The sequence below is a fragment of the Pongo abelii genome, chromosome 18, assembly GCF_028885655.2.
Source record: "Pongo abelii isolate AG06213 chromosome 18, NHGRI_mPonAbe1-v2.0_pri, whole genome shotgun sequence".
Classification (NCBI taxonomy): domain Eukaryota; kingdom Metazoa; phylum Chordata; class Mammalia; order Primates; family Hominidae; genus Pongo; species Pongo abelii.
In genome coordinates this window covers 12,276,787-12,293,196 of record NC_072003.2, presented here as the reverse complement: position 1 = coordinate 12,293,196, position 16,410 = coordinate 12,276,787, and the positions used below count along the sequence as shown (strand labels likewise).

Genomic DNA, 16,410 nt, shown 5'->3' with positions numbered 1-16,410 from the left:
TAGAGGACTATGATTTCATTTCCTTGCTTGTATAACTTTGTTCTTTCTACAGTTAAGTGTCTCATTATGTCTCGCATTCGTGACTGTTTAAATATAGAAGGCTTCTAGCTTTCCCAATTGCTCCGTTGGGCCTGCCCTGGTCCGTTTAACATCCTGACCCCATCTAGGTGCACCTCTCGCTAGTCCTGGGCAAAGCTGTCACCCTGGAGCAGTGGTTCTCAAGTGAGGGTGATTTTGCCTTAAAGGGGACATTTGGCAATGTCTGGGGACATTTTTGGTTGGTATGACTGGGGAGGGGTGCTACTGGCATCTAGCAGGTAGAGAGGCTGGTGATGTTACTAAAAATCCTACAACGCACAGGACAGCCCCCCCAACAATGGTACCCAGTTCAAGAGGTCAATAGAGCCAAGGGAAAGAAATCCTGCTCTGGAACTTCTAATCATCCCTCTGAGGACAAAAGCACCATCCTAATCTCTTTTTTAAAAGAGATTTATTGAAGTATAATTCACATACCATAACATTCAATTATTTAAAGTACACAGTGTAATGGTTTTTGGTAGAGTCACAGAGTTGCCTGACCATGATCACAGTCAATTTTAGAACATTGTTATCCCCCCTGCAAAAAAAAGCCCCTTATGGCCAGGTACAGTAGCTCACGCCTGTAATCCTAGCACTTCTGGGAGGCCCAGGTGGGCGGATCATGAGGTCAGGAGTTCAAGACTAGCCTAGCCAACATGGTGAAACCCTGTCTCTACTAAAAATACAAAAATTAGCCAGGCTTGGTGGTGAATGCCTGTAATCCCAGCTACTCCAGAGGCTGAGGCAGAAGAATCACTTGAATCCAGGAGGCGGAGGTGCAGTGAGCCAAGATTGCACCACTGCACTCCAGCCTGGGTGACACAGCAAGACCCTGTCTCAAAAAAAAAAAAAAAGCAAAAAAAAAAAAAAGCAAGCAGCCCCTTACTTGGCCGGACGTGTGGCTCATACCTGTAATCCTAGCACTTTGGGAGGCCAAGACAGGAGGATTGCTTGAGCCCCGGAATGCAAGATCGGCCTGGGCAACATGGCGAAACCCCATCTTTACTAAAAATCAAAAAAATTAGCTGGGCATGGTGGCATAGGCCTGGTGGTCTTAGCTACCTGGGAGGCTGAGGCGAGAGGAATGCTTAAACCTAGGAGGTCGAGGCTGCAGTGAGCCATGATCACCCCACTGCTCTCCAGCCTGGGTGACAGAGCAATACTCTGTCTCAAAAAAGAAAAAAAAGCCCTATACTCATTAGCAGTTGCTTCCTACGTCCCCACACAACATCCTAGCCCTAGGAAACCACCAATCTACTTTCTGCCCCTATAGATTCACCTATTCTGGACATTTCACAAGGCATAATGCTTTTGAGGTTCATCTACGCCACACCAAGTGTCAGCGCTTCATTCCTTTTTATCGCCAAACACTATTCCATCATACAGACAGACTACATTTTGTTAATACATTCATCAGCTGACAGAGCCCCTTGACCTTCTCACCAGCTGCCTAGCAGCCCCATCTATGGCTGTACTGAATTGATTTACCCCCGCTGCTCTGGGATGCGTCTGAGTTGTTTCCAGCATTTCATTATTACAAATAGGTGAGCAGGACCTTTTAGAGTACGGAAGTCCATGCTCTGCCTACACAGAGGTAGGGAAGTGCTGTTCTTGAGTTTATTTTTCCTTGATGAAAACAGAATTCTCCCGTAACCACCCTGTCTATCTACTGAGTGGCCCTGGGGGTGTCACTTACTCCTCATCAGTCTGCACGCAGTCATCAAGTTCGATCACATGGCTCCCGATGAACCAGACCAAATTGGAGAAGTAAGGAACAGCAGTTTTATCTCGGATGTAGTGCAGCATGGCCTGGTTATCCACTGAGAAAATTCACAGAAGAAAAAAAAAGTCAAGCTACCAAAAATAACTTGGGGAAGATTAAAAAAAAAACAAAAACAAAGCAAAACCCAAAAACCACAATGAAAAAGCCCTCTGCTATAATCTGAAATTGTCTGTCTTTCCTGGAAATACTTAAAAATGCTTATCTTATTCATAAAACTATAGTCATCAAGGCAGTTCTTATGATATTTTATATTTAAAAATAAATTAGTTGGGCTAAACATTAATGGTGCATGGGAGAGCCAGTTATCAGTAGCAGACTGAGCTAGACTACACTGAGAATTACACCATTCTCAAGCAAGGTATTTACATATAAGGGTAGATTAAGAAAGCAGAAAACCAGAGGTTAATAACTTACATGACACTGGAATAAGGAACACAGGAATCGTCATTGAAGGAAAAGCAAAAAACAGACAACAGTTAACAGGGTTAGGACCTGGGAAGGTAAGAGAGCTGCTCAGAGGGAGAGAGACTAGGGCGGGAGGCATCTGCACAGAGAGAGAAAGTTAGAAGGAGACAGGAGAAAACAGAGCAGGAGGCAGCAGAACCAACTGTGGCTTGGACCAGGGTCACAATCTTAGAAGCCTGCCAGGTTGGCTAGTTGCCAGAGGTCCACCGTGTGACCTGGGAGCATGGGCCTTGACCCCAAAGGGGCAGCTGCTTCTGTGCCAGCTGACACCCCCCCAACTGCAGGACTGTGGGCCTCGACTAGCCAAATCTACATCTTCAAGGTGCAAATCCAGATTATAATGGAAGATCTCCCAATTTTTAAATACTGGCAACTACATATTTTTTTAAAAACTAAGCCAATTAAAACATGTCTGATGGCTGGATATGGCCCACAGGTCCTCAGTTTGCGACCCCTGGGTGGGTCCAGTTGGGCTCTTAGAAAGGTTCTTAAATTTAATGTAAGCCCAGTGCTAGGCTGGAGTGAGTCCCTGAGAAGCCCCCACCCTCACTAGGGAGTAATAACATTTTGGCTCATGAAAGTCAAAGCCCTTTCATCCCTGAGAAAATAGTCCCATCTCCACTGTGGTGACTCCGGGGAAAATAACCCAGGCATTAGGCGGAGAACTTCCAAGCATCGCCTTGGAAGGGCAATTCCAGTTCAGGAAACTTGTGGCCAGGCAGCCTTTGTGTCAGTGCAGCGGAGAGTGGGGGAATGGCTTTTTCCCTGGGGCAATGTTTTGGGCATTAAGAACATCTTGAGGGAAAGGAGGAATTGTTAGTGCTGGGCTTTGCAGCTTGTTGGGAATACAACATTGCCCCCTGCTGTTCACAATGTGACATGTTTTTATATATTACTTAAAAGTCAAATTATCCCTTAGCTGTATTAAAGTATATTTCACAAGCCAAGACACAAAAATTTAAATGACACATTAAAAAGACAACTTTGTTTTCTCAAATTCTAAAACATAGCCACTCTGAATCCCACACGTGCCTGAGGGACATCATACTTCTATGTAGCAGCATGAGCAAGACTTCGACACGCCTGGAGAAGGCAAGGATTTCCATGAGCGACCAGCTAAATGCTAGGGGATTCCAAGTTTTTCATGAGAGAAGCTGCCACGGCTCATCATCAGTGCGCTCCCTCGTGACAATCGGAGAACCGTACGCACACACACGGGAGTGAGCACTTGCTGCCAAGTCAGAAATCAGCCGAGACACAAGCCCATGAGGACACTTACCTTTATAGACATTCAAAGTTATGGTTCTTACAGCAATTCTAACCATGCTTTCAGGGTGGTTGAAAAACTTGATGGCTTCTGTGTACAGGGCAAAGTCATTGGTGTGCTAAAACAAAAGAAATAACGAAAACAAATTACAAGCCCATAAGCCAGGCCTGGCCCCACCCCAACTCTCTGAATTCCATCAGAGACTTCAGAAAAAGACAAAAAGAAAAAAAAAAAAAAGTTGCCAATGTGAACCGTAAGTCAGTGGTTCATTCCCCATGGGGAGTGTAGAAAGGGACAGCAAGGCAAAGCCACAGAAGAGACAGAAGAGTCCAAGCCCGTGTGGTGTGCACACCCATAGTACCAGCTACTTGGGAGGCTGAGGTGGGAGGTTGGCTTGAGCCCAGGAGTTGGAGGCTGCAGTGAGATGTGATCGTGCCACTGCACGCCAGGCTGGGCAACAGAGCAAGACCCTGTCTCAAAAAAAGAAAAAAGAAAAAAGAGCAGTAGTAGTGGTAATAGTAGTAATCACTGATTGATTGGCTGGGAGTGGTGGCTCATGCCCAGAATCCCAGCACTTTGGGAGGCCAACAAGGGAGGATCGCTTGAGGTCAGGAGTTTTGAGACCAGCCTGGGCAATGTGACAAGACCTCATCTCTACTTTAAAAATTATAATTAAAAAAAAAATGAGTCCAGATAATGTCAGACCTGGGTTCATGGCCCATTCTTCCACTTCTCACCTGTGTAATGCAGTTTCCTAAACCCCTGAACCCCTGTTTCTACATCTACAACATCTACTTTATGGTTCCCAGATTAAATGACAGCATTGCTGGTCTTGCGCTTATCCCAGCACCTGACACCTAAGAAGTACTCAGTGGGATGCAGGGAAACATGAGGGGAAGCCTGGGGGAACCTTCTGAGAAAGTTTTCTTTGGAAGTTAAAAAGGGACACAAGAAGGGAAGTGATCTCATCGGGCATTTTGGCAGTGACAGCCACCCTGTGACCATGAGGGGTTGACCCTGAGGATGGATGCCAACTGTAGAGTCAGCAGAGCAGCAAGATGAGAAAGCCTGGGTCCTCGCTGATACGGTTGAACCACAGGATGAACCAGTCCCAGCATGGCCAGTGCCTGGGCCTTTTGGTATGGGTGATACATTGACCCTATTGTTCAAACCCCTTTTAGGTGTGAGGACAGGAGCAATTTATTTATTTAAGTTGTTTATTTTAATAATTCTCCCAAAGAATGTCAGGGACATTATCTTATCAACAATAGCAACGTCTATGATTTTAGGGAGCTACGTACATACTAGGCACTTTGAAGACATCATCTCATTTAATTCAACCCCTAATAACCCTACAAGATGTATATTCTTATTCCCATTTCTCAGATGAGGAAACTGAGGTTCAGAAAGGGACTGGGACTTCCTTAAGGTGACACAGCAGGGAAGTGACAAAACCAGCCCTGACTGGAGTTCCTGTTTTTCCCACAGGGCAACACTTCCCCAAGACACCATCTGGACATGTCTCCTCTCTACCAAGTATAAAGCTATCAGAACAAACTGAATTTTACATTAACAATGGAAAGTCTGGCCAGGTGCCATGGCTCACGCCTGTAATCCTAACACTTTGGGAGGCCAAGGTAGGAGGATCGCTTGTGCCCCGGAAGTTCAAGACCAACCTGGGAAACATAGTAAGACCCTGTCTCTACAAAGAATTACATTTTTTTAAATAGAAAGGTAACTTATTTAATTAAAAAAAATTTTTATGCATGCCAAAGTCAAAAGTGTTGCCGTGAAAATCATAACAAGCATATAAGAGCTTTGTAAAGAGACACAAGACCATCCAGATATAAGGCGCCGCCATAAAAAAAAAAAAAAAAAAGCCACTTGTGGCTTTACACCCACAGATGCCCCTCTGACAATTACTTACCTCATTATAAAAGAAATGGACAGTGTGGTTGTTGAGTTTTAACGAAAGTGTTTTCAGGAACGATATATAATAGGCCATAATCTCCTCATCAGAAAAGTCAAATTTATGAACGATGATAGAATTTACATAGTTATTTGAGAGCAAATAATCTAGAGGGAGAAAAAAACAAAACAAGTTAACTCATGCTGGAGGAAAGATAAGCCAGGTAACAAGCAGATGACCACGTTAATGTACTTGAATCAGGTAAGCCTCTGGGTTGCTGGGATTAAACACACTAACTGGGAAGAGCTTAACTTTTAACCAGTAAAGAGATCATCTTTGACGCACAGTCACCAGGAAGTTCAAAGGCATCACCAGAGAACAGCCCTTCCCCCGCCCCCACACCAAATAGAAAAAAGATACTCCAACATTTTCTTTTCATTGATGGCAAAGTTCAACAAAGAGCTGGGAGTAGGGGGAGATTAGCTGGTGTGTGGGCATTTTCACAAACCACCCACGGATGAGGGTAAAAAGCTGCCCCCTTCTGCCATCACAAATCACATCATCAACTCTGAAGGCCACAACAGGCCACACTAGGGTTTTTTTCCTCCTTATATAGCAACATGATTTCATAAAGGTCCCTTTCTGCTGAATCCCTACTACATGCCGGCCACTGGGCTGAGTGCTTTACATGACCATTAACCATCACATGATCCTGCTCATTCTTCCCATTTTGCAGATGAGCAAAAACGTCTCGGAGATGTTAACTTACCCGTGCACAGAGACAGTCACAAAGAAGGGATTCAAACTTAGGTCCGATGTCAGAGTTTGTCATGCATTATGGGGGCCCAACAACGAAAACTGGGTGATGAGCGCGCAAGGGCACTGGGGTCAAGTGCCCCAGGGAGCTGGGGAATGGGAAGAGCAACCCCATTCCCTAGCTCCCAGTGCCTGGCCCTGCAGAAATGCAAGCCAGTATGGCGAGGGCTTTCAACAGTGAAGAGAGGCAAAACCAGATTCCAACACTGCATCTCCTGATCCTGACATGTTTGCCACTGAAATAAACTAGCTTTTAAAGCTGTGCTGGCTGGCAAAAACATGTCTATCAGCCAGCTGCAGCCTATGGCCTGCAGCACGATATCTCAGTGTTGGGCCCTTGCCAGGCATATTTCCCTCTGTGTTCTTACCAGCCACCCTGCAAGGCAGGCACTGCTGTCCCATCGCCTGTCCTTTGGAATGTTGTGTGAGCGCTGCACCAGCTCACCTGCCCGGCCCCCAGGACGGCTAAAGGCAGAACACGATTGACACCTGCTGGGGGTATGGTTTGGAGCGTCGCTACTCAGAGTCTTGTCCTCAGATGGGCAGCACAGCAACCCTGGAGCTTGTCAGACCTGCAGGATCTTGGGCCCCGGCCCTGCGCCACGGAGTCAGAATCTCCAGGGGTGGGCTCAGCACTCTGCATGTGAGAAGTGCGCAGGGCTCCCCATGCGTGCTCGTGTTTGGGAAGCTCTGGGTTCAATAGTGGACTTGGACTGGCCTGCTTGTGTCCACATCTCGCCCCTGCCACTTCCTAGCTGTGCTGTGACCTTGGGCAGACTGCTGACCCTCCCCACGCCCCAGTTTCATGAAGCCAAAACTCCCTCATGAAGTTGTGGTAAGGGTTAATGGAGAAAATGCATAGGAAGCACTCAGGACAGTAGCAGTAGTCACTGATTCACTGGCTGTGTGAATGGACAGCATGGGCCGCAATGCAAGCACTCGATAATGTTAACTGCCATTCTTCTTCTTCTTATTACTATTATTTGGAGATTCAAAATCTCAGCTTTAGCCAGGTGTGATGGTGTGCACCTGTGGTCCCAGCTTGAGCCCAGGAGTTCAAGGCTGCAGTGAGCCATGATCGTATCACTGGAGACTAGCCTAGGCGACAGGGTGAGACCTGTCTCTAAAAACAAAACAAACAAAGAAAATCTCTACCATATTCCAGGACTGAAAACAGCTGCTCTTGGGTGAAGAGGAAATAAACCATTAAGTTATTTGGAGCCGTCGAGGTACCTAACTGAGGTCGATCAAAGTATTACTCAACAGTCTGTTGGGAATCATCAAAAACACCACAAAGAGGAATCTGGGAGCCAGGGATCGTGACGGAAGCCACAGTGTGGGCCTGTGGCATGGTCCTCCTTGGAAGTCAGTTCTCCAGGAAAGCCACTGCATTCAGAAAAGCCATTGGGCACTCTGAGTGGGCATGGCAGACAGGCTGTGTGGTCTGTAGTCTTAGAAGAGCGGTTTTCAAAATCTCCTGCTCATAACAACTACTGAGGCAGTGCTTGGGAATCCCTCCAAGCAAGGAGTCAATGGGTCTAAGGCAGAATCTTAGGAATCTTAATGTTTTTTAAGATGGGGTTATGTATATCACAAATCCTAAGTGGACAGCTTGACATATGTGGAAATATACATACACGTACGTGTATGATATGGTTTGGCTATGTCCCCAACTAAGTCGCATCTTGAATTGTAGTTCCCATAATCCCCACGTGTTGTGGGAGGGATCAGGTGGAGACAATTGAATCATGGGGGTGGTTTCCCCCATCCTGTTCTGGTGATAATGAGTTTTCATGAGATGTGATGGTTTTATAAGGGGCTTCCCCCTTTGCTGAGCACTCATTCTTCTCCTTGCTGCTGCCATGTGAAGAAGGATGTGTCTGCTTCCCCTTCTGCCATGATTGTAAGTTTCCTGAGGCCTCCCCAGCAGTGCTGAGTTGTAAGTCAATTAAACCTCTTTCCCTTATAAATTATCCAGCCTCAGGTATATCTATGTATAAAACACATACATACATAACCCTAAGTGCCCAGCATGATGAATTTTTACATATACACACAGTGTAAGCACCATATGACATTCCCAGCTCTCCAGAAGGCTTCCTCATGCCCCTGCCCAGTCAGTACCCGCTACCCCAATGCAACCCTTATTCTGCTTCTAGCACATTAGACTCATTTTGCCTGTCCATGAACCTCATCTAATGGAAGCAGACAGTACGCACACTTCCTATGTCTGGCCCCTTTCGCTTATTACCACATCTGAGGGCTTTCCAGGTTGCTGTGTATGCAATGGTAGTAGTTCATTCCTTTTTTCCTTTTCCTTTTTCTTTTCTTTTTTGCTATATAGTATTACATTCTCTGAATAGTCCACAGTTTATTTATCCACCTGGAGACTAACATGGGTATCGTGTCACCCAGGTGATTCTGATACCCAGAGCACTTCTTTTTCTTTCTGTGTCATTCTGGCTCTTGCTGGGGGAGAAGTAGGGAGGGGTAATGGGCTGGCAGGATAAGGAGCTGTTGGGGTGTCTTACTGAGCCCTGCTGTGACTGGTTAGTGGCTTCCAGACCACCAGCAGCACAGACACCATACTGGAAGCTTCAGATGTGCAACTGTGAGTCTCTCAGCTGTACCCTGGAGCTGGAAAAGTGACAGGCTCCCTCCACTCCCCAGCAGGGACTTTTCCAGGGCCTCCAAGAGATGACTCTGTGGGTGGTGGGGGGCCACCATAGGACAGTTGGAGGCACCTCTGTTATCAGGCTGGGATTTTTCCACTACCCCCTCACTATGTGGCTGACTTTCTGTGGTGTCCTTTTCTAATAAACCCGGGAGCCTGTACGTAATCTCAGTCTCTCGGGACTCTGTCACTTAGGTCACTAACCCCAACAGGCAACAGGTGCATTTGTGAAATGGCTGCTTGTAATAGTGAAAAGCTGGAAACCACCTAAATGCCCGTGGTCAGGTTAAATAGATTATAGCACAACAAGCTGCCACTCCTAAACCAAATCAGGCAGGGTTACAGAACGGGACAATAAGATCTAAGATACACTGGGAAGGTGGGAAAAAGAAAAGCAAACAGCAGAATGGCTGGTGCACAATGGATTGTTAGGGTTGAACTCTACAGAAAGTTGACTTTACATTTTTCTAACATTTGGCTTTCTGTTGTTTAACAATGAGGACATTTTTTCTTCTGTGATTAGAAAATTAAAATAAAAGCAAAGGTCGTCTATCTTCCTCACCCCTTACAAATCCAAGTTCTGTAAACGTGCAATGATTTCTACCCTTTTTGCTGGGCTTATAAAAGCACTGTGGTGAAGGGGCTATAAAGCCAGGGGCGTCTGCCTGGGTTTCCCACAGCAGGGCACTCTTTTTGGTGCCAGGACAAGAAAAGCCACGCATACTGCATGATCTCACTTACAGGGAGAATCTAAGACAGTCAAATTCATAGCAGCAGAGAGTCAAAGGGTGCTTACCAGGGACTGGGGAGGAGGGAAATGGGGAGACGCTGATCAAAGGGTACCATGCACGATGAGTAAGTTCTGGAGCTCTCATGTACAGCACAGTGACTACAGGTCATCCTACTGTGTTACAGACTTGAAATCTGCTAACAGATCTACTGCATATTTTCATCACACAATGTGCACACACAAACCTCCCCCCATACAAATGTGAGGTGATGGATATGTTAATTCACTTGATTGCCGTGATTATTTCACAATGTACACATTTTTTTGTGTATATGTATATATTGAATCAAGTTGTACACATTAAATATATACAATTTTTAAAAGCCATATAATTCAGAGAAACACTCTAAAAGCCGTAAGTTTTGATTGCCCCACCCCCATCTCAATCCAGTCACTCCATGCCTAGCTGGACTTTGAGAGGCTTCCCAGGGCAGGGACACTGAGGGTGATGTTGCCTTAAAGGATAAAATCGACACCATGGCCATGTCCCATCTGCCAGACCCTGTGCCTCGCTCTCAACACCTGCTCTCACGCTCACGCCCAGCCACTCTATGCCGTAGCCACTGTGCTCTCCTCTTGACAGATGCACCAACAGCAGCTCGGAGCCTTCACTGTCCAGGCACATGCAGGGAGCGAGTGTGGGGCAGAACTGGGCCTGGGACCTGGTTCAGTCTGAGTCGAGGGCCTGTGCCACTGAGCTGGATCTTCCCCTCAGAGCTTTCAGAAACCGCAGTCATTTCATATCCAGTGAAACAGGCGCTGGTAACAAGGGAAACCATTTAGGGAGACAGGAGTCGGCCCACATTTGTCAACTTGCGGTCACTGGGAAGCATAAGGCGTCTCTGAGGCAGCAGCACCACCTAGCGGCGGCTGCGAGAGCCATCACTCAGCAGCCCTTTCTCCTCTCCCTCTTGGCCAGAGGAATGCCACCATCTCTACCTCTTTCTGCCCACTGCAGACTTTTCTCAGACCTGTCCTGGGGACTTAGAGCCTGCCTCTGATATAGACATTTGGCCACTTGTCCCTCACTTCTGGTGGGCAGGGCCAGGGCTTGGTGAAGTCACCTTGGAATAACAAAGCTAACGGTCTAGCATGGAGGATTAGGAACCAAACCAGGGTTTCTCAGCCTCAGCACTGGGGACAATTTGGGCTGGGTAATTCCCTGTTGTGGGGAGCCTGTCCTTAGCAGCACCCCCACCCTCTACCCACTAGATGTCAGCAGCACCCCCAAGAATGTTTATAGATGATGGCAAATGTCCCCTCACTGAAGACCACTTAGCTAATCGTCTGGGATGAAACCCCTTCTCTATTCTGGCTTTGCTAGAGCTGGCGCCTGGGTGTTAAAATGAAAGCACTGACGACACCTGCCTCTCAGGGGTGGTTATTACGGATGACGAAACTGAGGCTTAGTGACGGCAGGTAAGAAGTTCGGAGTCACCCACTCACTAGCTGGGTGAAGGGACTGAAGCAGGAGGGTTGGTACCAATGCACACACCCTTGCCTGCCCTCTGGCCGAGGTCTTCCCTGTCTTACTTCTTCCAGTGCTTATTCCGTTGGCTGATGATTCAGCGACCCCAACTCTTTAACAGCAAGTCATAAAGAAGAAATGCAAACACCCCCAGCATCATCGGCAGAGGGGAACCCTCTCATAGTACCCACCACACAGAAACAAACACAGGGTTAGGGACTAAACTATGTCCCCCTCAGGTTCCTACATTGAAGCTCTAACCCGCATTGTGGCTGTATTTGAAGACAGGGCCTTTGGCGAGGTAATTAAGGTTAATGAGGTCATAAGGGTGGGGGCTCTCATCCAGTAGGACTGGCGTTCCCATAGAAGGAGGAAGAGACACCAGCTAGCACTCTCTCTATCTCTCTTCACTCACACACAGATGAAAGGCCATGCACAGCAAGAGGGTGGCCATCTGCAAGCCAGGAAGAGAGCCCTCACTAGAAACCAACCCTGATGGCAACCTGATCTTGAACATTTTTTTTTTGTTGGAGACAAGGTCTTGCTCTGTCACTCAGGCTGGAGTGCAGTGGCACAATCATGGCTCACTGCAACCTTGACTTCCTTGACTTAAGCAATCTTCCTGCCTCAGCCTCCTGAGTAGCTGGGACTACAGGTGCACACCACCACACCCAGCTAATTTTCATGGTTTTTTGTAGAGACGGGGTTTAACCTTGTTGTCCAGGCTGTTCTCAAACTCCTGAGCTCAAGTGATCTGCCCACCTTGGCCTCCTAAGGTGCTGCGGTTACAGGGATGAGATACCATGCCTGGCCAATCTTGGACTTCAACGCTCCAGAACAGTGAGAAAACAAATCTCTATTGTTTAACCCACTCAGTCTATGGTATTTTGTTAGGATAGCCTGAGCCGACTAACAGTAAGCACAGACACAGAAAACCATGCTAGACTTCATCCTGCTAGATGCACAGCAGTACAGAGGCAAATACTAAGGAATGTCCTTACAAAGTGAGGTCTCGTGACTGATATTCTCAAAGAGGATGTTCAAGGTCTGCAGCAGCTGAACGCACACATAACGGCCCGACTTTTGCCGCAAGATGTTCAAGAAGAAAACAAACATATTCTTCTCCAGGAAGAAGCTGGGGAGAGAATGGAAAAGCATCAATGGCTTGCTTCCACATGTGGAACAGAAATTATTATCTGGTTTCATTCACAACACAAGTATTAGATTCACCCGTCTCCCCCAAGGTATCTGCACAGGTCATGCTACCCATTGTCACCCGCCACAACTGGAATTCCCAGCAAAGGAATAAGATAATTCTGAGTATTAAATGAGTTTTAGACCTGGGCACAGTGGCTCATGCCTGCAATCCCAGTACTTTGGGAGGCTGAGGCAGGATGATCGCTTCAGGCCAGTTCAAGACCCAGCCTGGGCAAAATAACGAGACCCCTGCCTCTACAGAGAAGAAAAAAAAAATTAGGCGGTGGTGCATGCCTGAAGTGCCAGCTATTCAGGAGGCTAAGGTGGGAGGATCGCTTGAGCCCAGGAGTTCAAGGCTGCAGTGAGATATGATCAGGCCACTGCACTCCAGCCTGGCTGACAGAGCCAAAAAAAAAAAAAAAAAAGAAAGAAAGAAAAAAAAAATTTCCCAAAAAACTTTACCCCTATAGTTTTCTTCCCCTTAACTGCCAGTTTAATCATGAGAAAAGTGAGACAAACCCAGTTTGGGGGACATTCCACAGAAGACCTGGCCAGCATTTCTCAAAACTTTCAGGGTCGTAAAAACAACAGAAGACTAAAAAAGAGTCATGGAATAGAGGAGGCTGGGGAGATATGACAACCAAATGTACTGTGGTTCCCAAATTATCAAGTTCTAGGGGAAAATAACTAGAAAGAAATACACAGGTACTGATGTGGTGGAGAAACCCTACTAACCCATCCCTAGGTGTGTTTCTGCCTTTCTCCTTGTGGATAGGATACTTGTCTTTACACAGCCTAGCGGCACTGGCTTCTGCGGGTACACGTTGGCTCTTTCAGTCTTGAAAAGGAAACAGACCATCCAGTGCCTTTCTTTAAAGGAAGAGAATGACGTTTCTAGTTATGTGTTCTTGTACTCAAGCTAACACCAGATAATCTTGCATCTGGGACACTTGGAAGAAATGAGGTGTGCCTGCGGGCTGACTCAGTTGTGGGTGCCTCTCTGTCCTCGTCTGGCATCTCCACAGTGGTGAGGTCATGGGCTTGGAACTTACTCAGTGCTGCCTGATTCTGTCTGAATCCATGAATGGGTAAATGAAAAAATTTAAATGGCCTAAAAAAGACCCTTACAATCTTCTCCAACTCGGAGGCCCATCTGCCTGTAAATGCCATTCATGTTGACCTCCAGAGTATTTCTGTCATTTGGCCTATTTTTGTCTAACTTCAGTTCAAGTTGCATAAATCAGTGACTCCTAAGGGCCACCAGCAAACTCACTGCCGCACTGTGACCAACTTGGGAACTTGTTAAAATGCCTGTACCTAGATCTTGCCCCAGGGATTGACTCAGCAGGTCTAGCATAAAATCCATGAACCTAGATTTTTTAAAACTCCATAGGGGAGTGGGCAACTCGTTGGGAAAAAAGGGTGATTGTAGGACTGGAACATTTTACAGTACCAGGAAGTAAGAAGTGCTCAAAAAACAAAAGGAAGAGAGCATGTCAAGGGGACACGAGAACCAGCCTGAAAGAGCTCCTAATAGCCAAAGCTGAAACAACTTGAGCACTAACATAACAACATACTGAATTATAGCCCAAAGTATAAATAAACATCCACGAGTCCATATTAATATAAGCAAATGACTGCATAAATAAATGAGAGAGAAGAGATTAATCTTCCATGCAGAAGAATTTCAAATAATACATGTAGATACTGCCCCCTTCTAGAAGGTAGACCTTAACCCCCAGCCCCTCATCATGAAAAGGTGGAGTAGACTTGGTAACTCTCTTCTAAAGAACAGTGTGGGGAAAGGAGAAGAGAGTAGCTTTATAGTAGAGAAACCTGGCAGACAGCACCTTAACCAGGTGATAAAGGTAACATCTCCAGGATGTCATGTGGACATTGTGAATGCCTTGTGATGATGGCATGAGAGGGGCACTTTACTCTTATAGCTTTCTTCCCCTTAACTGCCAGTTTAATCATGAGAAAAACATGAGACAAACCCAGATTGGGGGACATTCCACAGGAGACCTGGCCAGCATTTCTCAAAACTTTCAGAGTGGCAAAAACAACGGAAGTCTAAAAAAGAGTCACAGATCAGAGGAGGCTGGGGAGATACGACAACCAAATGTACTGTGGGAACATGGATGGGATCCTAGGACAGAAAGGAGATATTAATGAAAAACTAGCAAAATCCAAATGGGGACTGAAGTTGACTCAATCATACTGTACCAATGTCAGTTTCTTAGTTTTGCCCAATGCACGCTAGTAATGTAAGACACTTACAATGGGAACATTCTATACTATCTTTGAAACTTTTTTATAAATCTAAAATTATTCCAAAATTTTAAAATGTAGTAAAAACAAAATTTTCTTAGGGACTTTGTTGGATAACTGTTTAACAATCATGGAGACCCTAAGAGCTCAGCAGCTTTTCTAAGATGACAGATGGACAGGGTGTCATCTTAGGACCTAGAATGACAGGTCCATTCTAAGCAGGGTGCAGTAGCTCATGCCTGTAATCCCAGCACGTTGGGAGGCTGAGGAGGAAGAATCATTTGAGCTCAGGAGTTTGAGACCAGCCCTGGCAACACAGCAAGACCCTGTCTCTAAAAAAAAAAATAAGTCCATTCTAGTCAAGGGGGACACAGTTTCTAATCTTTAACCCAAGGGCCTTTTTCATTTCCAAAAAGATATTTAAAAAAAAAAAAATTCCAGCTGGGCCCGGTGGCTCATGCCTGTAATCCCAGCACTTAGGGAGCCTGAGGTGGGTGGATCACCTGAGGTTAGGAGTTTGAGACCAGCCTGGCCAACATGGCGAAACACCGTCTCTATTAAAAATACAAAAATTAGCCCCGCGTGGTGGTGCGTGCCTGTAATCCCAACTACTCGAGAGGTTGAGGTAGGAGAATTGCTTGAACCTGGGAGGCAGAGGTTGCAGTGAGCTGGGATCGCGCCAATGCACTCCAGCCTGGATGACACAGCTAGACTCCATCTCACAAAACAAAACAAAACAAAATTCCCCATGGATCCTTAAAGGAAGCTAGGTCTGTATATAAACACAACTTCATTACTCACATGTTCTGCTTTGGAGATCATAGCCAGTGTTTACAGGTTTGCATTTTAAAGAGTTTGCATCTCCACAAGTAGCTTTATTGGATAACCTTACTGATGAAAATATAAATCTATCCTGAACCTATATTGAGGAACTTGCTCAGTGCTGCCTAATTCTGTCTGAATCCATGAAAGGGTAATATCCTTCTTGTTCGGATATCTAATAAGAAACCAGGTTAAAAATAGAACACCTCTACTTTTCAAAAATGAGTTTTAAAAGTGGCCTCAATATTTATAATACACACACACACACACACACACACCCGTGTCTGGTGGTTGTCATAACCCAGTCCCAAATCCTTCTGCACTAAGACATCAAGGCAGATCTGTAAGGGAGGTAGTTCACAGTTAACAGCCCTTGTTTTTTTTTTTTGAGACATGGTCTCACTCTGTCACCCAGGCTGGAGTGCAGTGGCAAGATCATGGCTCATTGCAGCCTGGACCTCCTGGGCTCAGACAATCCTTCCACCTCAACCTTCTGAGTAGCTGGGACCACAGGCACACACAACCATGTATGACTAATTTTTTAATTATACGTAGAGACAGGGTCTCTGTATGCTGCCCAGGCTGGTCTCAAACTCCTGGGCTCAAGCGATCCTCCTGCCTCAGCCTCCCAAAGCGCTGGGATTACAGGTGTGAGCCACCGCGCCTGGCGGCCCTTGCTTTTTAACTGTCCAGTGAGGCATGTCTGTCTTTATCATTTGCTATCATTGATTCCTGTACCAGGCACTAGACAAAGAGAACTTTTTCTCTCTCCTTTAAAGGTAAAGAAACTGAAGCTTAGGGAGCTGAAGAGCCTGGCTGAGGACTGCTCACCTAGGAAGTACGCGAGTCGGGGGAACCCCTCACAGATTC

At 46.2% G+C, this 16,410-nt stretch overlaps 1 protein-coding gene across 17 annotated transcripts in view; it reads right to left on the bottom strand.

Annotated features, from left to right (window-relative positions):
- Positions 1–16,410, bottom strand: part of CLEC16A (C-type lectin domain containing 16A) — a 231,934-nt gene that overhangs the window by 201,569 nt on the left and 13,955 nt on the right. For 16 of the 17 annotated variants that reach the window (XM_024233546.3, XM_024233547.3, XM_054533474.2 and 13 more), the window contains exons 3-6: positions 12,252–12,385; positions 5,521–5,669; positions 3,606–3,711; positions 1,775–1,898 (exon numbers count right to left, since the gene is read on the bottom strand). In XM_024233546.3, coding sequence (XP_024089314.1) covers positions 1,775–1,898; positions 3,606–3,711; positions 5,521–5,669; positions 12,252–12,385 — 513 coding nt within the window. The remainder of the gene's footprint in view (positions 1–1,774; positions 1,899–3,605; positions 3,712–5,520; positions 5,670–12,251; positions 12,386–16,410) is intronic. The other variant, XM_063717575.1, reaches the window with a different exon arrangement.